Source organism: Diadema antillarum, unplaced genomic scaffold (assembly GCF_040938485.1).
Source record: "Diadema antillarum isolate AM-2024a unplaced genomic scaffold, OU_Dant_1.0 scf00000049, whole genome shotgun sequence".
In the NCBI taxonomy this organism is placed as follows: Eukaryota; Metazoa; Echinodermata; class Echinoidea; order Diadematoida; family Diadematidae; genus Diadema; species Diadema antillarum.
This window is the reverse complement of record NW_027270938.1, coordinates 3362501-3387158: the sequence shown is the minus strand read 5'-3', so window position 1 is coordinate 3387158 and position 24658 is coordinate 3362501. Positions and strand designations below refer to the sequence as shown.

At 38.7% G+C, this 24658-nt stretch overlaps 1 protein-coding gene across 1 annotated transcript in view; it reads left to right on the top strand.

Moving 5' to 3' along the window:
* The window catches only part of LOC139715481 (xylosyltransferase 1-like), a gene marked incomplete at its 5' end in the record, with an annotated part of 37315 nt that extends 18949 nt beyond the window's left edge, over window positions 1-18366 (top strand). Inside the window, 6 exons of the mRNA XM_071627053.1 lie at window positions 5143-5223; window positions 10871-11090; window positions 12209-12385; window positions 12986-13222; window positions 14310-14525; window positions 15842-18366. Coding sequence (XP_071483154.1) covers window positions 5143-5223; window positions 10871-11090; window positions 12209-12385; window positions 12986-13222; window positions 14310-14525; window positions 15842-16531 — 1621 coding nt within the window. The remainder of the gene's footprint in view (window positions 1-5142; window positions 5224-10870; window positions 11091-12208; window positions 12386-12985; window positions 13223-14309; window positions 14526-15841) is intronic.
* Between the last annotated feature and the right edge of the window lie 6292 nt (window positions 18367-24658).

Below are 24658 nucleotides of genomic sequence, written 5' to 3'. Positions count from 1 at the left end.
TCACTGTCATATACACATATAAACACATTTGCATACACTACTTTATATGTATGCGTATAAACAAACATACATTCATGCACGCATACATACATCCAACATACATGTACATACCTGCTTTACACACATTCATACATACAGATGTGCATCCATACAAGATTACAGATTAACAAGCTGTCTTTTTCTGAATCAACGTGGGAGTAGAGTGGAGTATCGTAATTCAGCGATTAATTGGTTTGTTTCCTGAAAGATGGCCAAGGTTTTTTTCTCTTCCGCCTCTTCGGGCAAGTTTCAGTGATGAGAACTCGTATGTCACGTATGTTCAGTTCTCACGTTGAGACGGTAATTTAACAATTATCCACGAACGTGATGAGTCATCAAGATCAGCAAGGTAAAGAACCGAAAAGACCTTTTAGTGCAATGTCCTCTACCAATGTCCTCATATGATACAAGATTGACTCACGCATGGACTGAAGATAAAGATCTAATGAGGGCTCAAGCAGTCGCTGTGTAAGCAACTACAAAAAATTTTAATTTCCACGATCTGCATTGCAATGCAAAACTAGATCCCACTTGATTTGTTTTTTTAAACATCATGATAATTTGCACTGAGCATTTGTGTTAATGGTTTACAAAGAGAAAATTAAGTTTTAAATCCCACAATGCAATGCACTCACAGTTGGTCTGCACACTCAGATGCTTGATGAGGTTGCGTTCCATTCACTGTTACTTTTTTTTTTCTTAAACAATAGCCATGTTCAGACGTATTTCTAGCCGGAGTAAAAATTTATGGCACGGTAATTAAAATTCAAATGAATGCATATCTTACCATGACCCTTGTGTCCACATGACGGTCGTGGGAAGAAACTCAGACCAATAATGTGCAAGGGTCGTTGTAACTTCCGGAAGTGGTAGCGCCGCGCACGTCGACCATGCGATTGTTTTTTACCAGTGGCATTTGTCTTCTCCATTCTTGTTGATGGATGGCGTAGTGCGGCTAAGCCTATATAATGATTTTCACTTTTTATTCAAATTTTTGATCCAAAATATAAAACAAATATACTTTGCCTAGTTTCGAGTTTCTTGTTAAAACTATGGGCCTCTGTGACTCCAAAATAGTACTATTCACTTTGGGGCTGCGCCCCTCAGTGAATAGTACTAGTTTGGAGTCACCTCTGCCCATAGTTTTAACAAGAAACTCAAGGCCAAGTATATTTGTATACTATTTATAGCAGTACCAAAACATTACACACGTCCAATGGTTATACGCATGTATTCCTTTGTGCAGCGGGCATTGACCCTTGGCGTGCTTTGAGTGCTGGTTGTCACAGAAAATCCCATATCATCATACACACTGTCCAAAGTCCCTGGTAGAGAAAGGGTTAACACTGGAGTTGGTCTCTCTCTCTCTCATCCACCTGCTTGCATAAACCAGGCTATGTTGCAATAGTAGTGCAACAAAGCAAACAGGTGATAGAGCACATGCCAGATGTTAAATTGCATGTTTTGAATCATGGGCTGGAACAAAATATTGATTTTTTTCAATTCTCCTTTCTGCTCAGATATGCAGCACCTGGCATATGATTGCAGCAAGTCCAAACAAACAGCAACATATAATGGCAAATTTGGGGAAAAAAAGTCTTGAATTGCAAATATTTGTGACAGTTTTGTCTACACATACAAAAAAAAAAAAAAATTGCACTTCAATTCGGAAATCAAATTTTGATTCTCTCCTGTGTGTGTAAATTTGCAACTCCATCAATAATGTTGTAAACAGGTCAAATGTTTGAAATTCAGCTCCTTTATAAGTGCTTCATAGAATATCTCTCTGTTCACTGGTCCTTGCTGTGTGGTTATAATAGGGACAGACAATGGTGAAGACAAAGCAGCCTCTCTAGTTAGACAATGGAAACACCTGTCTTGCGCATGGTTTTTCCCAATTAGTGTCTTAGCATTCCCGTTGCAGATCTCAAGCTCACTATTAACAAAATCATGAAAACACTCATAATTTTCATTTGGAGCTCATGTATTTGTTGAAAAGTCACAGTCTTGATAGTGTTTTGACAGTGTTTTTGCAAAACTGGACACAGAGATCTGTAACTATGGAAGATACCCTACCATAGTGCTCTAGAGAAGTGTAAATGTCACAGTTGAACTCAATTCAAGTTCGATGTGAAATGATTTCCTTTCCACAACAATAGAAGCTACGTACATTCACCAAGCACACATAAAATCCTATACATTTCCATTGATCAATAAACTCTGGTTTGATCATGTTTTATACATTATCAGAAATTTTGTTGTAGGTCTGTCTAAAGAGAAATGAGAGACGTTATTTTCAATTTGGTTTTGAGGTCTAGACCATGAAAAGAGTTGTACACCAAATAGTGAGGAATATCAATAATATGAAAAAGTTTCCTTGGGCCTCGTACTGTGTTTAATATTCGTATGCACCAAGTTACCTGCATTGCATGTTCATTATCCTCATGTTTGCTGGGTGTTGTTGGTTTTTCCTAAATCCCAGTAAATGTAAAGATAAGGTTGTTTTCACTTTGTTACTCTCAGCTCTTTCTTGTTGTTGTTGCATTGTTATTACAATTCAAATTCTAACATTTCTTGGTCATGTTGTTCAGAAGGCTTCACCCCCATACACATCTGCTGGCATACCAGGCAACCAGCTGCGATATGATTTATTCATTTTCTGTTTTGCAATTTTACTGAATGTCCCACTCGCCAGCTGGGTTAATGAATGGGACTGATGGAATTAGGACCGCAAATGCTTGAGCCATAATGTTTTACTTGAGCCTTGTCTGCCTGTAAATGCCTCTTTTTTTTTTCTTAACCCTTCTGTCTCCTGCTCCACATTGATACATTTTGATTTAGATGAATGGGGTTAATGAAATTAGGTCTCAGGTGCTTTGGTTCTAAAGCCTCAGGTTTGGACTTATTTTGCCACAAGTACTCTTTCACCTTAAATCCTGCCTCCCCCCCCCCCCCCACACCCCAATCTTCCTTCCTCTATGCTGATGTAGTATCAGTATTCCATTATGAGTTTGTCCTTCTTTAACCTACTTTACGTTGTCAGTTGATTTACATACTCCTGTATGACTTTGAACTGGAATGCATTGCTTGGTAGGTCCTCCCTTTTCCCTTTGACCTGGTGGAAATGCACAGCAATGGTCTTGGCTTTAACACTTTGCTCATGTCGGTTTTACCTTCCTTGTGAAGCTTCCTGAGTGAACTACTGTAACAGTAAAGCAAGATATTATTTCAGCATGAAATTTTCGGGAATCGGAGCCAACAGCCTTTTTTGCGGCATAAAATTTCTGCAAATTCTCACTGTTATTCAATGCATATAGTGTAGACAAGAACTTGTCTGCATTTTATTTCACAAATCTTGGCTCTCGCGAAATTTGCAAAATTGAAATGCACGCGAAAATTCCTCATTCTACAGTACTGAAGGAATGGTACCGAGTACTCTATGAAGTATAATTACTATGTTGCCAATTTTGGAAATATGCAATATGGGGGAAGGGGAAATAGACAGGGAAAAGGGTGTCTTTGCAATTGGGTGTATGCATATATGCTCTTTCATTGAAATTTTTGTGGTAGTTTTATTTGTGTGAATTTCTACAAAAAAGGGCCCTTAATCGTGAAATATTGACAAGATTCAAAATAGAAATTTCCTTAGCGTTGTAATATCAAGTGGCTACCTGTATTTGGTGTACAGCCCTGATGCCATGGATATATTAATAGCTGTCCCTGATATAGTCTATATTCTAGCAGTATGAGTATTTTAAAATGCTTGCTCAGCTTCGCGAAAGTCACGCTTTCTTCCAAACATTATGTTGCTGTTGTTGTTTTTGCTATTATCATGATGAGGAGACCATGGAATTGACAACTTGGAAAAACGTCTGATCGATTGCCATTCGCAAAAATATCTGCACATGAAAATATTACCGTGTACAGTATGTGTTTTCAGTTTTGCTGTTTGTTTGTCTTTTCCAAGTCGTCTTGACTTCACTGGGAAGGGTGGGGGTGACGGTGGTGGGGATGTTGTTTACCGCTGTTGAGACAAGACACTCGTGGCCTCAGGGAGAGGTTAACGCCGGTGGAGGAACACGCCTTGGAATGTGCAGATTTCATACACAGCATGGAGCTCGCCATCACAGGCATGATCGCATCTTCCTTCCCACAGCGGATGGGAACATGGGCACATTTCATCTTCGCAGACAGGATGTTTTGATTTCCATCAACAGTTTATGAAGACATAGCGATCTGCCATATCCTTCTTGCTATGGAAAGTCTGAAGACTGTCTACTAAATACATTTCGTTGACTGCCGTTTCTTGTCCGGCGGGTATTTCTGGCTGTGCGCGCTGCCTGGGTTTCATCTATGCATCTTAAACATCTAAAGTCTAAACTTTCGAAAATTGCGTTATGCAGTCAAGATGAAATTTTTTTACTGACGTGACACTGTGATATCTCTTAGCTTGTCATTTCCTCCCCACCCCCTTTTAGTCCAGGGACCGATAGGTTTCTGGTGGAATACTAATCTATATAATTTATGTAACTGGTCAATATTTTAGTAGGAAAGGTATGTTGTACAAGGAGGAAAAGATCAGAGTTCACATTTAAATATTCAGACACGGCACTCTCTTTCCAGGACAAGAAGTTGTGTATGCTGGGAAGAAATGCATCAAAGTTCCAGTATTAAGGTTTGCAAGGTAACACACTTTTCTACCGATGAGTTTATGATTAATATCTAAATATGAAAAGCTTGTAAATGTGATGATTTAACCATTGTTTCTTTTCTGTTTTCTTCCTCTTTTCTTCGTGCCTCCTTTCTGCTTCCTTTGCCTTCTTTGTTTCCTCTTGTCTTGATCCTTCCAAATATACTTCTAATGTTTTCCAATATGTCTGTTTGTCCTCCGTTCTGTCTCTCTTGGTGTCTGCATCTACATCTTTCTTTCGTTGTGCGCTTTCTATTTTCTCCTGTCCTGATTCTGTCCATCTCTGTTTCTGTCTATTCCGGCCTATCTGTCTCATATGTCTGCCTGTCTGTCTGTCTGTTTCTCCATCTCTCCATCTCTTCATCTCTTCTATCTTTCCCCCTCTTTCTCTCTCCCTCTGTATGTAACCACAGGACCAATGAGCTGCTAGTGTCATTCCTGACCACCAACAGACAGTACAACTTCCTGAAGTCTCACGGACGAGATGATAGCAGGTTAGTGCATTATTAGTAGTTACATCCAGACGGTGATCCTTAACCTCAAGGATAGTTAACCTCCAGGATAAGTTCTATGGGGTGCCAAGTGTCGCACAGTCAATTTCATAAATGAAATTACTGATTTTGTAGTGAAATTGACCATGCGACACTTGGCACCCCATAGAACTTATCCTATAAGGCTCACACCCGTAAATACAATGGACTGTCCCAGACCCCTTCACAAATTCGTACCAAAGATACCAAAATAAATGAAGAAAAAAATTAATTAAAAATCATTGATGTAGTTTGGCAAAAAACTGAATAGCTGTAGATATTGAGTATGAATTCCTCTACAAATTGCATTTTGGTTGGAAGATGAAAGCTTTTCTGGTGGAATTTGAGGGGACTATATTTCATTGGGTACGTGTACGGAAAATGGGTGATATTTTGAGTGACAAGAACTCGTAGTCTGGCTTTGCGGACCCCTGGACAGAATTTGAACTGAAATATCCACCCTGAGAATTTGATGGATGAAAGGGTATATCTAACTTATCTAGGTTAGTGAAGCTGAAACACCTCATTTCTCCCAGCTATTTTACATAATTTTTTGAAATTTGATTTTTAACACACATCCCTATGGGGAAATATTTATGGGTGTGAGCCCTATAGAGGATGCATGCAATGCACACAAGTCTATGGGAAGTATTCATCCCATACAAACTCTGCTGGTTTATGTTGATCTATTGTGTCAGATCTCTTCCTCCCTCCCCCTTCCTAGCTACCCCCCCCCCCCCCTAACTCTGTTTGGCTACAATTTGTTTTCTTATTATGTTGTTGTGGTACAGATAGATCTTTGTACATAGCAGTCATCAGTACCACACAACTTTGAATGACTGTGTTATTTTAATGTATTTCTTTGTTTGGCTACCACTGAAACAGGTCAAAATTCATAAAGTTAGTCTGTTTGACAAAACAAATTCTTTTCAAGTATTTTGTAGGCAATAATGTGATGATGACACCCCCATAATCAAAGATTACTGTCTGCATCTAGGTATTCATCTTATGAAGAACTGATCAACACTACATTTTTATTTTTTTTAAAAACCTCAAAGGGCATGAGATTCAAAAGTGTCCCTTTGAGAAGCTTTATAACCCTTGAATGTGTAATTTCCCATATGATGTAAGTGCAAATATCATCAAAAACACATTTATGATGTTTAAAAGTCAAATGAGAAATATGACCTCCACTATAGGGCTCACACCCGTAAATACAATGGACTGTCCCAGACCCCTTAACAAATCCGTACCAAAGATACCAAAATAAATGAAGAAAAAAATTAATTAAAAATCAATGATGTAGTTTGGCAAAAAAACTGAATAGCTGTAGATATTGAGTATGAATTCCTCTACAAATTGCATTTTGGTTGGAAGATGAAAGCTTTTCTGGTGGAATTTGAGGGGACTATATTTCATTGGGTACGTGTACGGAAAATGGGTGATATTTTGAGTGACAAGAACTCGTAGTCTGGCTTTGCGGACCCCTGGACAGAATTTGAACTGAAATATCCACCCTGAGAATTTGATGGATGAAAGGGTATATCTAACTTATCCAGGTTAGTGAAGCTGAAACACCTCATTTCTCCCAGCTATTTTACATAATTTTTTGAAATTTGATTTTTAACACACATCCCTATGGGGAAATATTTATGGGTGTGAGCCCTTGAGGTTAGCTATCCTCGTGCTTATGGATCACTGTCTGAATGTAGCTAGTGTGGCATCACTGACAATGATTTGCATGGCAACCCTACTAGATTCATCCTGTGGGAATTTTGCCGGGTCCTTATTTTACACGAATTTTGCAAGTTGGGTGCTATTTGCTTATTTAACAACATGGGAAAATATTAACCGATCCTGACATGAATGTGACGTGTGCATGTACGTATACTTGTATGCAGTATACTATTACGTACATAAACAAGGTGCATGATATACAATTTACAGTGTAGTAGGCCCGAGTCTTGGTGCACCTACTGTGTGAATGTGGATGCGCATACTGTAAAACATGATATATTCGCGGCACGAAATTTTTGCGAATTGGAGCCGACGACCTTTTTCCTGGCAAGAAATTTTCGCGAATTGCCACTTGCGTTCAATGCATATATTGTAGATAAGAAATTTCGCATGCATTTAAATTTCGCGAATCTTGGCGCTCGCGAAATTTGCGAAATTAAAATGCACGCGAACATTCCTCGTTTTACAGTACTTCTCCCTGAAAATGAGTGAATGATACCAATTTCTGCGCCCATTGCTGTACTCCATGAATAGCAAATATAACCAGTGTTGCAAAATTGTGTGGGAAGTCCTGTTTTGTGAAAAATTAGTCTCGCTAAATATATGGCATATACAGTGTGTACTGTTAACCTTACAGTGTTTGCACATCTTCACTCTTGTACGGGTACATCTAAAACACATTCCATTGCATTTTACCCCCATATTTTATTTGAAATCAGGGGGTGAGGTAGTTTTCCTGATGATGCATTTTAAAAACCAAGATTTTAGATATCTCCAGGAACTTTGTTAAATCTCAGCATAAAACTTGAATTTGGTAATAAAAAAATTGCTCAAAATACCTCAAATATTGTTTGCAGTGGCTTCAGTAACTCCATATTTTCAGCATAAGTGTACAAGCAAACCAGGAACGAAAATCATGCTCTCAACTTTGTTTTTGCAAAAGCTTCACTTTAAAAAAAACTATGGCACTGTAATCTCAAATACGGTCATCTTAATTGCTTTGACTGTGTACGCCAAGTAGTTTATTACAGTCTCTACAATTAATGCTATACTGTCGCATACTAATGAGGCAAGTATCCCACTTCTCATAGAGTTCACAGATTTAGAACCACAGGTGTGGCATTACCTAGAAAATCCCTGAATTATAGATTGTCTAGGACCAGGGATAAACTTAAATTCCATATCTGTCTTTTTCAGAAATTTAATTTTTGGAGAATATTCAGCACTGATAATAGTAATGCTTATGCTATTTTTTTCTTTTTCTGCCTAGAAAAATTTTGCAGAAGGTTCATACAAATCCAGTTATTTAGTTTTGCATCCCAGTTTTGCAATGAGCACTTCTTTTTCTGTCTAGAAAATTTTGCAGAAGGGTCATGTAAATCTAGTAATTCATCACTGAATTGTAACTTTGTGGAGAAAGAAAACAACACGATCAGAAAGTAGGACTTTGTGGGAGGACATGATTGTGAGGCTTAAGAGAGACTTGATTGGTTTGATTGGCCATTTCTTGATCAGTCCCACATTTTTCCCTAGCTGCTGGTTTTACTGGGATTTTTGTAGATGTGCAAGACGTATTTTTTGACAGTACCCAAAAGTACGTTGCCATGGTAACGGCATATTATGGGCAAAAATGGGTAGAAATCTTGCGTCGCGAACTCCTCCCACAGTTTTTGATCAATTTTTATGAAATTAGGTACAGATGTTCATCTGAATATGTTAATGTGCAAGACACATATTTCCGCAGTGGCAAAAAGTGCGTTGCCATGGTAACGGCATGTTATTGGTAAAATATAGGGCAAAATGCTTCATGGCAAAACTGCTTCATCAGTGTTCTTCCAATTCTCATGGAATTCATATTGAATGTTTGTCTTAGGATATAGGTCAGCATGACACATTTCTTGACAGTGACAAAAAGTATGTTGCCATGGTAACAGCTCACATATTATGAGCCAAAATGATGGAAAATTTTGTGTTGCAAACTACTTCCTCAGTTTTTGCCCAATTTCCATGAAACTTGGTACAGATGTGTGCCTTTGGTTGTAGATGTGCAAGACGCATTTTTTTACAGTACCCGAAAGTACGTTGCCATGGTAACGGCATATTAATGGCAGAAGATCAAGGAAAGATCTTGCGGATTTAACTACTTCCTCAGTTTTTTGACCAAAGCTTATGAAATGTGGCACACACCTTGATCTTGGTGGGAAGATGTGGAAGACATATTTTTCGGACGTGTCGGAAGCTGCGTTGCCATGGTAACGGCATATAAATGGCAGAAGATCAAGGAAAGATCTTGTGGATTGAACTACTTCCTCTGTATTCGACTGAAGCTCATGAAATGTGGCACACACATTGGTCTTGGTGGGAAGATGTGCAAGACATATTTTTTGGACGTGTCGGAAGCTGTGTTGCCATGGTAATGGCATTTAAATGGCAAAAGATCAAGGAAAGATCATTCCTTGGGTAAGACTGTCGTCACGGGGCGGGGGTATTAATCACCTTAAGTGATATTTCTAGTTTCTTCTTTTTTTTTGGTAATTTTTATCATGACTCACAAACCTTACATACTGACTGGTGATGGTCTTGTTAAAGAAAGGAGTTTATTTGATTGATATCTAGCCATACATTTTGCATGGTATTTGGCAAAAGATATGTTCTTTCCAGATAAGATACCAATTAATGTCCTTCTATGTGTTTGTGTGTTTAGTTTGAGAAATGCACTGGTTAAGATTTGTTTGTTTTTGTTTTGTTATACTGCTAATGTAACTGGTACTGTTTAGGTAGTTAGTAGCTGCTCTGAAAGTCAGGTTGTTTTGCGTGTGTTAGATGTTCTCTGAAGGCATGCATATTGGAAGGCTCTAGCTCAGATGGTTTGGTGCCCACAAAGTAGATTCTTCTGTGGACTAGTGTGGTACCGGTATTGAAGAAAGACCTACTGTAAGCAAGAGATTTTCACGGCATGAAATGTTCGCGAATGGCGTATACAGTGTAGTATAGTCAGACAAGAACTTTTGCCTGCATTTTAATGTCACAAATCTTAGCTCTCACGAAATTTGTGAAATTGAAATATGTAAGTGAACATTTCTGGTTTTACAGTTACTTACTCTTTTGATATTTCATTTGGACCAGTACTTTCTGGTCCCCTTCAGGTGGACCACATTCGTCCAAGAAAGAATCTACATGGCACCCTCTAAGAGCCAATTGTGCTCTTGACTGTGTTGTGTGCATGTACATGCGTACATGTATGTTCATGTATAGAGAGTATGTGTATGCCACCTTTATGTGGGTGTGTGTGTTTGGGTGTGGGTGTAGATGCTTTTAAGCATGAACTCTATAAGAGAACACACCTGTTGCTACCCTCTACCATCCAAATACCTGGTATGTAGATATGTTCTCTGCTCTCAAAGAAAAGTACAAAATGGACAGTGGTTCAACAGAGAAGACATTGTGAACAAGGCTGTGAATCACTAGGTACCGTACATGAAAACTGATGAAATTTCAGGACCATACATTCATCAGGATGGGGGCAAAATAGACAGGTTCCAATGACGTCATCAAGCCATTGCATGCTGAGGGGTAGAAACTGCATGTGGGGGGGCAAGCGTGTAAGCGTTAGTGCGTTATACGTCCCTACAGCCAGCCAACCGTAGACAGGCAGGCAATGTGAGGTATGTGTACTTCGCACTAGAGCTATGCGCTTAATACACACATGAATTTGCTTTTGCCCTTCAGGCAATGCATCATTAGACATCACAGAACTTTGTCTATAGAAGCCACATGTTTTTTTTTTTTTTTTTTTTTTGGGGGGGGGTTTAACTTTTGGTTTCTGTTGTTTTTTTTTAAATTTTGGTTTCTGTTTCTACACCTTGTCCTCCAGCCGTTTCATCAAGAAGCAAGGTCTAGACCGCCTCTTCTACGAGTGCGACAACCACATGTGGCGCCTCGGGGAGCGCGAGCTGCCGCGGGGCATCCACATGGACGGGGGCTCCGACTGGGTGACCGTCAACCGTGAGTTTGCCGAGTACATCTCCATGGGCAACGACAGCCTACTGAATGGACTGAAGGAGTTCTACAAGTACACTCTCCTACCTGCAGAGGTGTGTGTTGAAGGACACAGGTTTCTACGTACTTCATTCATTCATTCATTTATTCATGCACTCATTCATTTATTCACTCATTCATTCATGCATTCATTCATTTATTGCCTCCGCCAAGGGAGGAGGTTAATTTTTCGTTACCGTTGGTTTGTGTGTTTGTGTGTTTGTTCGTTAGTTAGTTAGTTAGTTTGTCCGTGTGCAAAATAACTCAAAAAGTAGTTAACGGATTGAGATGAAATTTTGAGGAAAGGTTGAGAATGACACAAGTAACAAACGATTAACTTTTTGTAGTGATCCGAGAATTTGGGGGAATTTATGAAGGATTTTTGATATTTTGGCAGGTAGGGTCAATGAACTTGGGAGTTCAGGCTGCGCATATTTGAGGTTTGCATGCGCGCACTAAAGTGCGTGCTCTAGTTTCTGCTAGGGCGAGGCGCGCCATGCAGCTGAGGGTTTATGACGTAATAAAGGCTTCTATATTGGGAAATTGGGCGACTTTCAGCACACTATAAACACTTTCAGCATGTTATAAGTACGTATGGGTAGAAATCACTGATATTTCTATGGAAGAACAAGATCAGTGATGGAAATGAGCTGCATGCTTGGCGGAGGTCTGCGCTCTCAGAGTGCTTCTCTAGTTCACTCATTCATTCATTTACTCACTCATTCGTTCATCCATTCATGCATTCCTGCATTTGTGCTTTCATGCATTCATTCATTTGAATATGAATTCATTCATATACCAAGATGATTAACAAAAGACATATGCAGGGAAACATGCTTGTTATGCTAGGTGTAGGGGAAGGTGCATTGCAATGTCTTTTGTTCATCATATCAGTACTTTAGAAATGATTGACAGATGATGTCACAGTCAGAATCCTGATTTAGTCCTGATTTAGAAGGTTTTTTTATAGGCATATCCAAGTAATCTGAAAAAAAGTAGTAGAAATAGTTTTATAGAATATATGACAAATATTTAGATATTCTTTTGGCCACATGAATGATGATCACAGTATTATGAATCAGTACAGGTCAACATATAAGTCCATTGCATAGTCCTTTAGGATGGTCAAGTTATCTCTGCTTTTTTTTTATCTTTCCTCTCTCTCTTTCTGCAGTCTTTCTTCCACACCATCATCCAGAACAGCAAGTCCTGCAAGACGCTCATCGACAACAACCTGCGGGTCACGAACTGGAAGCGAAAGCTGGGCTGCCAGTGCCAGTACAAGCACATAGTGGACTGGTGCGGCTGCTCCCCCAACGACTTCAAGCCCGCCGACTTCTACAAGATCAAGGTGAGGACATGCCCTCGTGGATGTCTGTCCATTTTCTTTTTTTCTGTCTTTTTTATATGCAGAGCATCGCTGCTTGATTGAAGTAGAGAGGGAAATTGACAGAGGTACTTAACAACCCTCAAAGTTCTGCAAAATACCTTTCTTCCTGGACGAGAAACACTAGATGATGCTTTCATTACTAGTCATTTAGGTACAGATAAGACTATGCTATTTGGAATTAAGTAGTCATTGTTCCGTCAAATTATACAACACATGCACAATTCAGCTGCAAGACTTCTAACACACACAAAAAAATGAAAATGTAAAAACACACCCCATATCTTGGCACTATCCCTACCTGGTAGTGAGTTTGTTGGCCCCATCTCAAGTTCAAGGTACTTGTGCTGGTGTAGGTTGGACTACTCCAACCCCAATTTTGCAGTTCCTATAATGTTAACTCGTCAAATAATTGCATTGGTGATGTCGAAAAATGCTTGCCACAAAGTTTTTAGTACCGTTAGTCAAAAAATGTGAATGGTAGTTTGGATAAGACATGTGAGTGTTTTGTATTCAAGTTCTGTCATTTTAAGTAACCTTTGGTTTTCTCTGCACTTTGCACAGACGACTCGCCCCGCGTTCTTCGCACGTAAGTTTGAGCCGGTCATCAACCAGGAGGTCATCAACCAGCTGGACACGTATCTGTACGGCAACTACCCCCTTGGGACACCGGGCGTTGAATACTACTGGCAGAACAGCTTTCACGAGGAGGACACGCTGACCATTGCTTCCGATGGAGAGAAGTCCGTGTATCAGGCGTTCGTGCGGCTCATGGCCAAGTACATCAATCTTGCCATTAGGGTACGCAGACATGGCAGTTTTTAGACCAGCTCTTGTAGAATTTCAATTTAAAGGAAAATGAGCTCGATGTTGACATTAACTTTATAGGAAGAGTCAAGTCATACAAATGGAATGCTGAAAGTTTAAGCTAACAGACTGAGAAAATGTGTAATTTTGAAGTTTGACATTTTTTTTTTTTTTTTGCAAGGCTTACTTCATACGCAATAGGTGGGACTGAATTGTGTGTCACTTATGTCTTTACATATGTAACGAATGTGTTTGTATTTAGCCAGAAGGTATGCCTTGTTGGCCAGAAGGTATGGTAAACAAGGCATATCAGCCATGTTATGTCTAGAATGCCACGAGATAAGCAGACATGCTGCAAACATGTACTGCAAAGATTTACTGATATCATCACAAGAGGGCAGTGTGCTTTTGTGAGGTTATTTCTGGCATGAAAAAAAAAAAGAAGAATGTACTGCAGTGTAAAGGTGATACTGAGCACCTTGCAAAGCATGCAAATTTAGCATAAGAAGCTGATGTTTTTCTGTTATATATTTAGCAAGTCTAACTTTTTTCGCAAATCTGGACTTTCCAACAATTTCCCGAGTGGTTAAATTCGCAATCACGGAGTACAGCAATGGAAATCGGGAAGTGTGCACATCCATTAACACAGTGGGCCCGCCAAAACTTAGGCCTACTAAACTCCTGTGTATTATCAAGCACCTTGCTCAGTACATATATACATGTGCGTCACATTATGTTATGATCAGAGTTGACATTTTCACATGTTGTTACATTCCCAAATACCACGTTGGACACTCAAACTTTACAAAAATGACAACTCTGCAAAATATATGGTATATATAGGATTTTGTGATAGAAGAGAGGTGTAAAGTGGAGAGAAAGAAAGAATGAAACTATCAGTGACATTGGGGAATATTTCAATGGCTAGTTTGTTGTGGCATAGCAGTCAGTGTACAGGACGTTAGAAATGAAGAGATGTACTCATTTACTGTACAACTGGATTGATAATCCCTCTCTCCTCTTCAATCACCTATAATCTATTTCCATCTCCCTTGATGCCAATCTGGACATCGTCCACCAGGGCAGTGACCAGGAGGAGTGCCGCTTCAAGGTGATGCCGCTCCCGTTCGAGGTCCACTACCTCTTCCGGCAGGACGTCTTCCAGGGCGTGGTCGCCTCGGTCAAGGCCTTCCCGGAGAACGGCAAGGCCACCGTGATGGAGGCGTGGCTCTCGCCCCAGAAACACTTCCGCACCGTCAACGAGATCGGCCCCATCAAGCGACTTGTCAAGATGGAGGTGGGAAAGATATTGATATTTCGAGAGAGCTATTATTGATTTAAATTTATGAGTTTGTCTTTTCTTCTTTATGCCTTATGAATTTGTCTTTATGTCAAATTTATAAACAAGTCCTACCCATGTTACATATGCCCATGACTTTTTATCTTGGCTCCTACTAAAACACTGAGTAGACAGTGGTTATTTAAGTCGATGAAGAGCAATTTGTTAATCTGTTGCGAGCTGTTCTTGAGTTGTCTTTTTTTCTCCTTTTTTTTTTGGGGGGGGGGCGAGGTGGGGGGAGTAATTGATGGCTTATAATGGTGCCAGATCAGTCCGGCAAAATATGCAAAAAAGACTGAAAATCTTTGAAGAAACAAGCAGTCTGATTAATGTTGAAATGTGAGAGAGGGTTACTGTAAAACTAGAAACATTTGCATCGTAAAGCTTTTGGGAATTGGAGCCAGCAGCCGTTTTTTTTCACAGCATGAAACATGTGTGCATTACCACTGGCATTCAATGCATTGTGTTGACAAACACTTTTTGGGTGCTTTTAACTCTCGCAGATCTTGGCTTCTTGCGAAATTTGCGAAAGTTTCGTGCACACAGAAATTTATGGTTTTCTGCTAAATCAGATTTTAATGCCCAAGCCCCGAAGGATGTCGCAGGTGTAACTTTTTTTAATGTTGCTCAAAATCCTGTTTTCCCCAAGTGATACGCTTTGCTGTGGTCAAGTTTAGCAGAGATTTACTTGACAAATATTTTGGTCAGAGTGAACTCATGCACAGCACAGGAGACTAGTGCCTTGAATCATTCTTTCCCTGGGGCAAAAGACAAGAGTCATACTTTAAGCAAGGGATATTTACTTTAAGTTTAAATCTGCAACTGCTAAACAACAAATATCTTCTTTATCCCACCCACTTATAAATCAGAAAATGACAAGTAGGCATTTGTATAATTCTTTGTGAATATATGCTTCACAAGCCCAGAAATAAATTTGATAGATTCTATTATTAAAATAGTTGTGTCTCAGGCATGCCATGAAAATGCTAAACAAAAATGATGATGCTGAACAACAATGACAGTAATTACCATCGTCAATAAATTCAGAGTCATTCAATGACTCTGAATCTTGTGAGACTCAAGGATGTTGAATATTATTGCTCAGTTTGTTCAATTTTTTTTTTCAAGCGAATGTGAGATTTCTACGTGAGCAAGTTAAGTTTGATTTGTGTACCGCCTCTACGAGATATTTGTTAAAAGTGTTTGAAAAATTTGTTATGTAGAAATATGTAAAAAATTAAGATTTCATCCTTTTTGATGATACTCTGACACAGGTTGGTCAAGTGTTCGATCCGAAGGAGCGCGTATTCCGGAAATTAGAGGGCATCATTGGCCCCATGGATGACCCCACCATTTTTGTCACCTGGAGGCTTGGGGAGGCATACACCGTGACTCTAACGTGGATCGACCCCACGGACAAGATCGCGGCATCGTACGACACCGGCGTGGAGACCGACAGGGAGGAAACGCATCACAAACCGGAATTCAACAAACCGCTGCGACCGGGGAAGTGGTCCGTCAAACTCCTCTTCAACTGGATGATTGTGGCGGAGGTAGACTTTCTCGTCGTGCCTCTCACATTTAAGAACGGCCTCGCCATAAAGGGCGCTGGCGGCGCCACTGTCAACAACGGGCCCCCGAACAACATCTACGTGGCAAAGGACTTCTCCGCCATGCGCTACATGTTTCAGCTGCGCGACACGCCCGCGCTGCTCGCGACTGCCGAGCAAAACGGTCGGCGGCAGGGGGCAGAGCTGGCGGCGTGGGTCGACGCAGAGGTGGAGCCATTCTGGACAGTCATGGCATTCTGTACGTCAATAGCGCCATCAAGGACAGATATAAATGACTACGAGGAGGAACAGTGTGACCGATTCAGACCTTGCGAGCAGCAAGCATGGAGCACATTATCACCGGACCCAAAATCAGAACTTGGACTCGTGAAAGCAAATGGGAGGATTAGATGATGAAAAGCCAATTGTGTTTTACTCACATAAACACAAACTGAAAAAAAAAACACAATTGAAAAACAAACAACAACAATGCCTACTTGCCATTTATGCAGTACTTTTTTATTGAACAATTATGTAAGTTGTGAAACGGTCTGCCAATATGCCTGTCACAACTGTATTCAAATTTGTACAGCCATGTCTCATTGTGAAGTGCCCATTTAGCTATGGCAACCAAGCATTGATTTGAAAGCGCCCTGCAAATCAAGAGTTACTGACATACAGATGTATGATGTGATTATATTTGTGGAGGAGACGTCATGTATGAATAATCATACATTTGCAATCATTGTGGGCCCTGTTGAATAAAAAGATGTAAGCAAGCATAAGTCAGAAAAAGCGAACATAAGTCAGGTGTCAACCAATCAGAATTGAGTATTCAGAGATTTAAGATCTATTTTCTGACTTATGATTGATCTCAGCTTTTATGCAACATTGCCCTGAATGCTGCAGGATTTGGCCTTGCCCGATGTTAGTCTTCGTGCCAGGCTCAAGGAAGAATGAGCCATTGCTCTCCAAAGAGAAGCTTTGAGCAAAGATTATTGCAGTTTGGGTACATTTCTATAGTTCAGCTGCTATTGTACACTCTAACAGGCTGGAATAGAAGATTCCTACATTAACACTGTTATTTGTTAATGCATTTTTAGAAACAAGAGGTTGTTCAGCAAATTTGAATACATTTTCGACATGACATTTCATTATGCTATTGTGCAAAGGTAGAGAGTATGGTTGACAGAAAGATGAAAAAAAAAATGAAATATATCTATTTTTGTTCATGAGAAGTCTGTATTTTCATTGATGTTGATGTTAAAAGCACTATCATGCAGTGGGACCATGTAGCAGTAATATCCAGTGTTCAATTAAAGCCAGTCAGAGGGAAATGTAACATTGCATTAATAACAAGAGTGAAGAATCCATATGATCATTTCTTGTATGTAGGCTTTTTCTTGCTAAAATATTAGACATTTTCAAGTGAGCATTAAATTATAAAAGAGTAATATTATTGAAAGAGAAAACACTTATTTATAAAAAGCTTTTTGGGTTTTTTTCACCTTTATATCTCATTGAAAATACTTTTTGACTTTTCAGTACTCAGTTCATGCACTGATTGGCCTTTTTCTTCTTTTTCTTTTTCTACTCCATAAGTACTAAAGTTTTGTATGTAGATGAATGATCTTTTTTTTCTTTTTTTTTTCCTCTCCGTGATTACATTTGATGATGATGATCATGATAAACTATTGAGCAGAACTGACTTTCTTTTTCTTCAAATGTTGCTGTATTTTTACCAGATATATTTGCATAAATGTAGTTGCTGTGTTGAATTATGCTAAATCCAAATTTTGTTGCTCTGTAGGTACATTAACATGAAATATGATGGAAACAATATCCTCTGGTGGAAAAAAAAATCCTTGTGAGGGAGGCTTCATGCAAAGTACTATTGAAAATTTGTACATCTATTAAGAACAGTGGGTGACAAATGACTGCACACATACAAAGTTTGATAGAAGTTTACTAAGGTGAAAGTTCGCGCCAGGTTTAAGAAACCTTTGCTCAATCTGAAGTGTACTTCCTTATTGCTTTCATTGTTTTGTTTGTTTGTTTGGCTTTTTAATATGTGTATGTGTGTGTGTATGTGTGTGCTTTGTTGACTGTGATTGGCTAGTATGTCCCATTTGGTTTTTTAAAAAATGGTATTAGGCCACTGATCCATACGCTCAACTTGCCAAACTGTGTCTGATATCATGATGGAACAGATTTTTGAAAAATGAGGCAATCAACTTAGATGAGTTATTTTATGGGGTGTGTTTTTTTGTTTGTTTGTTTTTTTCCTTTTTTTTTGGGGGGGGGGGAGGGGAGTAAATCTTTCTTGGTTGTTTTTTTCTGATCAGCACAATCAGTGTATATGTAATGTCCTGTTATTTCAGAATAAAAATTGTCCATTCAGAATTGAGAAAAACTAGGCTTTGTGTTCCAGGGTACCTAGAATGTTCATGGTTTAGGTTGTGACAACAGGGTATTCGTCCATTTTAGAAAAAAACTATTTATACAACTTGTCATCTGCTTACGGTCTGAATATGTCTAGCTAGTCTCATTGCTTGTACTAGCTTGTGAATAGCCAGTAGTCATCACCAGATGAATGTATCATCTCAGATTGTTTCCAAGGTTATAAAGGCATGCAATTACTTGTGTATCGCTGAAAGGTGGGGCTTTGATAATTCTCCCCCGAGATGTGATCATTTTGACTGAAACTGGCTGAATTAGAGCAACAGATCAGTGAAAGCTAGAGTGAAATCTGCCAAATATTAAAAATAAAAGAGAAAAAAAATCATGACGGCATGAATACAGTCATACTTAAAGGAATGCCAAACTTGCTGATATGGTCTTGTGACTGTGATGCAGCATTTACAGCAAGTTAGAAAGATTGTATTTGAAATGACAGGGAAAAAAAATCAGTCTTCTGTGTGAGGGGAAATGGCGGTAAACAAAAAAACAAAAACACACACACAAAAAGAAAAAAAACAGAAAAGCTGCACAGACCAATCATGAGATCCTAATACTGTAAAACGAGGAATTTTCGCGTGCACTTTAATTTTGCAAATTTTGCAAGTGCCGAGATTCGCGAAATTAAAATGCACGCGAAAGTTCCTGTTTACACTTTATGCATTGAACACCAGTGGCACTTCGTGAAAATTTCATGCCACGAAAAAGGCTGTCAGCTCCAATTCGCGAAAATTTCATGCCGCGAATATATCATGTTTTACAGTACCCAAAGTAATAAATAGCTTTTGCAAAAGACATCTACCGGTATTTTGATGTTAGCATTGACATACTTGGTGTGTCTTTGTGGGAAATGATGATATCTCAACATTTCTTACACAAAACCAAACTTATATTGTGCAGCAATCTCACCTTCATGTTGTCCAGGAGTTCATGGCCTATTATGGGACTCATGGCCTATTAGATGATCATGAATTTCCTGTATTTCAACTCTTTGCTCAGAATTTTCACTGAATTTTTGCTTTTGCACAGATGTGTTCATGCAGTGTAAATTCATTTTCCAGTTAAACATCTCGAGTAATTTTCTCAGCTCATTACAATTTTTCATATTATGAATGATTTAAGTACTAAGAGCATTTTGAACCGGCATTTGCCAATGTGTGTGCTTGCTGTATACAACTGTAAGTCTCCAACACTTCATACATTTGTATTTAATGGTTAGGGGATACAATTGAATCTCGGGTCCGATACAACAAAACCCTCTGATAACAAGGTGATTTTGCAGGTCCCAATTCTATATTTCTTTGTTTTTATCCCCTAATGGATTGGGAGACCTAATATAATGAAGTATACTGTTAAAGTGGATATTTTCACGCGACTAATATTTCACACTTGGTCGGGTAAGAAGAGTTTCGCGTGTTTTTAAATCCACGGAATCAAGACATCACGCACGGGAACATATGGCAAGCAAAAATATTCGCGTGCTTTTATAAGTATTTATTTTGTCGTGTGATAATATTAGAGTTGTGTGAAAGCAAAGATTGATGTGTTTTTAGGAACAGAGAACATAAAAACTTTGTAGAAACCATGCAGAAGCAGAGGATCGTGAACTAAGCAAACCCAAATCGATGTATAAGATTTACAATCAAATTTGGATGTCAGTTGTCAGGGTATTGGGCTTTCTTCTTTGATTGTTTGTTTTCTGTGGATGAGCACTTCTGTGCTAGTCTTCAATATTTTGTCTGTCTTCCAAGATAAATGCAGAGAGAAGTCACACTATTGATTTACCAAATATTTCCTGAGCAAACTGCTGTGTTTGTTTGTTTATTGTGTGTGTGTAGATTTATCATCAGTCAAAAGATTTTTGTGTCCCTCATTTCTTCTCTGTTTTTGCGAGACTACCGGTAGATGTGCTACATTATACAAACCAAAGTATTATCAGGCAGTGATATCAGTCTATTTAATGTCAGCTCTCTGTATCACCCTTTTTCAGACTGGCTTTGTCAGTGTGAGTCAATAGAAGAATTGCTTTGCTGGTCACATACCGTAGTTGTGATTGCGTGCCTAGAGCATGATGTAATATGTGTCAATTAAACTCTGCTGGAGGATTTTTATGATTGTGCGCATTTTAATTGCAAGTATTATGACAGGTTTGTCAATATGATAAAAGATTACTGTTGATATTGGCTTCTTCAGAACCATGAGCATTATTGATCTTGTTTTTGTTTCCTTTTTCTTCCAGAGCTATGAAGTTAATATAGATTTGTTCTATTTGGGTTATCAAAGATGAAAGGCTTCCCTTTAAAGTTGACTGTGGTGATTGTGTTATCGTAAGATTCTCCCTTTTAAGTATGGCTAGCTAGTGGAACACATTCCAAATGTTGTTACATGTATGTTCCTTTTTGTTCACTTATAATTTTTTTTTTTTTTTTGTGGTCGGGTGTTATTGGTTTTGTTATTGTTTATTTGGGGGTTTTATATACTTATATCAAAGGAAATTGAGAAGTGATGTAGGCCTATAACTGGTGCAAAGCATGTTTTGAATAGAACCAGAGCAGTTTATTAATTGAGAATGTGATGAGTTCAGTTGAATCTCACAGTAAGGCATTCTGGGAACATGTTGGGAAGTTTTCATTTGACTTGCTATTGGAATTGGCACCTTTCTCTGCAATAAGTCATTTAAGTAATTTGTTATAAACTTCTTCAGAAAAAAGAAAATGAAACAAGACACAAGAAACTGTAGCAATTTGACTTCCACACATGGTGTTCTGGTAGAATGATTCACATCAATAGTCTGTGCTTGTACTACGCTGTGCTAGCTGCGTGTCACACAATGCATTCTACAGATTTTGTCTGAACTGAATGGCGCCCCCTTGTGACCAAAGTCTTCCAGCGTGTGTCTGGCAGTTTACACTATAAAACCTGACGATCAGTTGCATGTTCTTCATTACAACTCAAAAGGGTACTCCGGATATCATACAATTGCAATTCAATTCAGTTGATTTATTGATTTCATAAAAGCAGTGCAACTAATATTTTATGTACAATGATCAAATGTCGAGGAAACCACTAAAAAGCCAGTGGCTTGAAGATTGTGATATCCTTTACAGAAGTACATAAAAAAAAATTTGGCATGAATATACAAAAATTTTAGATAATCATATATTCTTATTTCCCCTTCTAAAGCAGAAGAACTGTTTCTTATGATTTCCTGCAAATTCTTTTTTTGGGGGAATACAAATATCATTAGAAGCATATTATGTGGTTTCACTTCTTTCCAGAAATACCATTCATTTAACATTCATGCTTCTCCTTTAAAAAAAAAAAAAATGTGTCTGTTTGCAATTAGAACAAAGCACTCTTCGTCCCCATTCCCACCCCATGTTGTTAAGTTCTTTAATGATAAATGCCAAAAGATATCTTGAACAACTCTCTGAAATTAATCAAATACCCCTGGCATGTCTAGAAATTACTCATTTATGGTTTACTTGTGTTCTTGCCACAGTTATCTGTCCTATTGTTTTCATCATATACATGTATTATCACAGCTCTAATCGATTGCATAGAGGGTATTTCATAGAGTCTTACCCGAATCAACTCTGAAATTGTCTTGTAGCGACGTGTGCTCCCAAATTATACAACTGCAAGAGGTTAGCTGCACTGAGGTCCATGGGGGCTGAAAAAGAAAGCATGGAAATATAACTCACAGTCACTCCCCATGCTAAGATGCACAGGAGAGTGTGCATCCATTGATGACGCGAAATCATATTTGATTATTATGCAGTAAGTGGCGAGATATGGATGTTGCCATTTTGTATGTACTGTGAAGATAAAACACAGAGGTCACATTTTTTGGAGTACAAGGGTGAATGAGTCATGTTTCAACATTTATTGTGATAACATCTACAGATGTTGAGAAAATTATTGTATATGCCATGTTGTTATTGTTTTTTTGTTTTTGCTCAAATGACATCATGAATTATAAGAAATTGAGTCTTTTTTAAAAACTGTGTCTGTGTATATCCCCTGTCTTTATTTCGTGTATCTCTTAAAGGTGCATGGTCCCTGTGTTTTAGTCAAATGGGTACGTGGGCGCACGGCGCAAGTTTCCTATAGAGACCTACGCTATCGACTCCTCTTTAGCGCTTACGCTGTGGCCCACTTCCCCCGAGTCAGAAGAAGTCCGAGTCACTGTAGTCAGTGGTCCAATCACAGTTCGGCTCATGATTCGGCTGAGGGGGATGACAGCTTTAGCGAACTTCTTTTGTGATGTCATAATAAGAAGCACATATGCACGCACCCTGGCATTACTACAGATTGCGCGATGCGCAGAGAAGACAACGAAGGCAACGTTACTTAGCAACACCTACACACTTTACTCTTGATGACAGCTCAACTTCGGTAATCTTCGTATCAATGCCAACAGTGATTGGCAGTATCATCAACAGCGCCCTCTACACTACTGGGATTATGCACCTTTTAAGTTACCATATTCGGGGGGGGGGGGGATTCACACAGATTGAGCATTGTCATACTGGCTTAAAAGAGAATAGAAAAAAAAATGTCATGCTGATATTTGTGTTCTCAGAATGCTGTCCTTGTAAATCTCAATTCATGTATTACAATCATCCAGGTGCTGAACACACTTTGATGAAAAACACCATAGAAGTGTAAGTGTTAGAAGTAACATATTGGCTGTCAGCAAAATTTTAATCATGCATACTTTATATTTACTGAAAGGAGGCAAAATCCACTTTACAGAGTGTACTTAGGTATTAATATTTGAGCTGTGAGAGTGTGTGTCAAGATATTGAGATACAGAGTGTGTCCAGTCTGCAAATGAGAGCTTTATTGTAGACGGGTTTATGCCTACTCCCATTTACTACAGATTATTTGTTCATAAAGGGTTTATTTGTATGACTTACTTTATATACTACTTTATTCCAGATTTATTTCCAGCATCTTTGGTAGCAAAATAAAAACTAAAAAAAACAAGAAAAGGAAAAAAAAAAGCTATGAGGTTCCGGCTCAACTGTATTTACAATTATGAGATCTTTAGCGCCATCACTGCCATCTTTAAAGGGGCATTCCAGACGATTTTCATGATTTCATATTCTGTAGTACATAAATCAACAGCTCCATGTATAGATTTGTGGAATTTATTGTTGTCCTTCTTCAGAGAGATCAATACTCCGACAAACCAAAAACAAATTACACTGAACAAGGATGATGACATAGCAGCCTCACATATTTCAGAAATGTAGCAATGTAATTCCATTACATCATCCTTGTATGCTTAAAGGGGATGGCTAGTAACTAGTAAGTAATGTGTAGTTTAATGTTTCCAGGTTAGCATGCCTGGTCAGTGACGGGGCATAAAACTGCACATTTCTTGAATACGAGACCATTCTGAAGCAAATAATTTTCACACAACAGTAGATATATAATGTACTCTTAAATGAATCCCACAAGGATTGGAACAATCATCCCTCAGCATTCCCACTGATCAGTTACTAGCCATCCCCTTTAACAGATTCACCTGTGTAGAATTTATGCATGCCTTCTTCTTTATTTCTGCTTCCTTGAGCCCCTACTCATGCATTCTTGTTGTGAGGCTGTCATGTCATCATCCTTGTTCATTGTGATTTGTTATAAGTTTTGAGAACAGTCCTATTCCTCATCAAAATCACTATATTATGAATTCTGAAACTCTGCACTCAGTGTAACCGATCTATAGTTGTTCATATGAAAAAGTCTGAAAAATCATCCGGCGGTCTCCTTTAAACTTCAATGACACCAGCGTGATTAACCCTTGCTACTCCAATTCGATGTGAAACGGGCCATCGCATTGACATACATGATATATAGAATGCACGATTTGAATGGGATCTGAAGAGCGAAGTGACATCGATATACTAATACTATTTACACTATGCTCATGTACCGGTACTTTATATAGGTAAAATGGATTAGTGGCCCAAAGGCCTGAGAAAATTTTGACATTTCAAGATTTATCCATGTTTTGAATTTCAAACTTTCCCTCTGCATATAACCTGCCTCATTTCTCCATACACAAGTATCTAACCG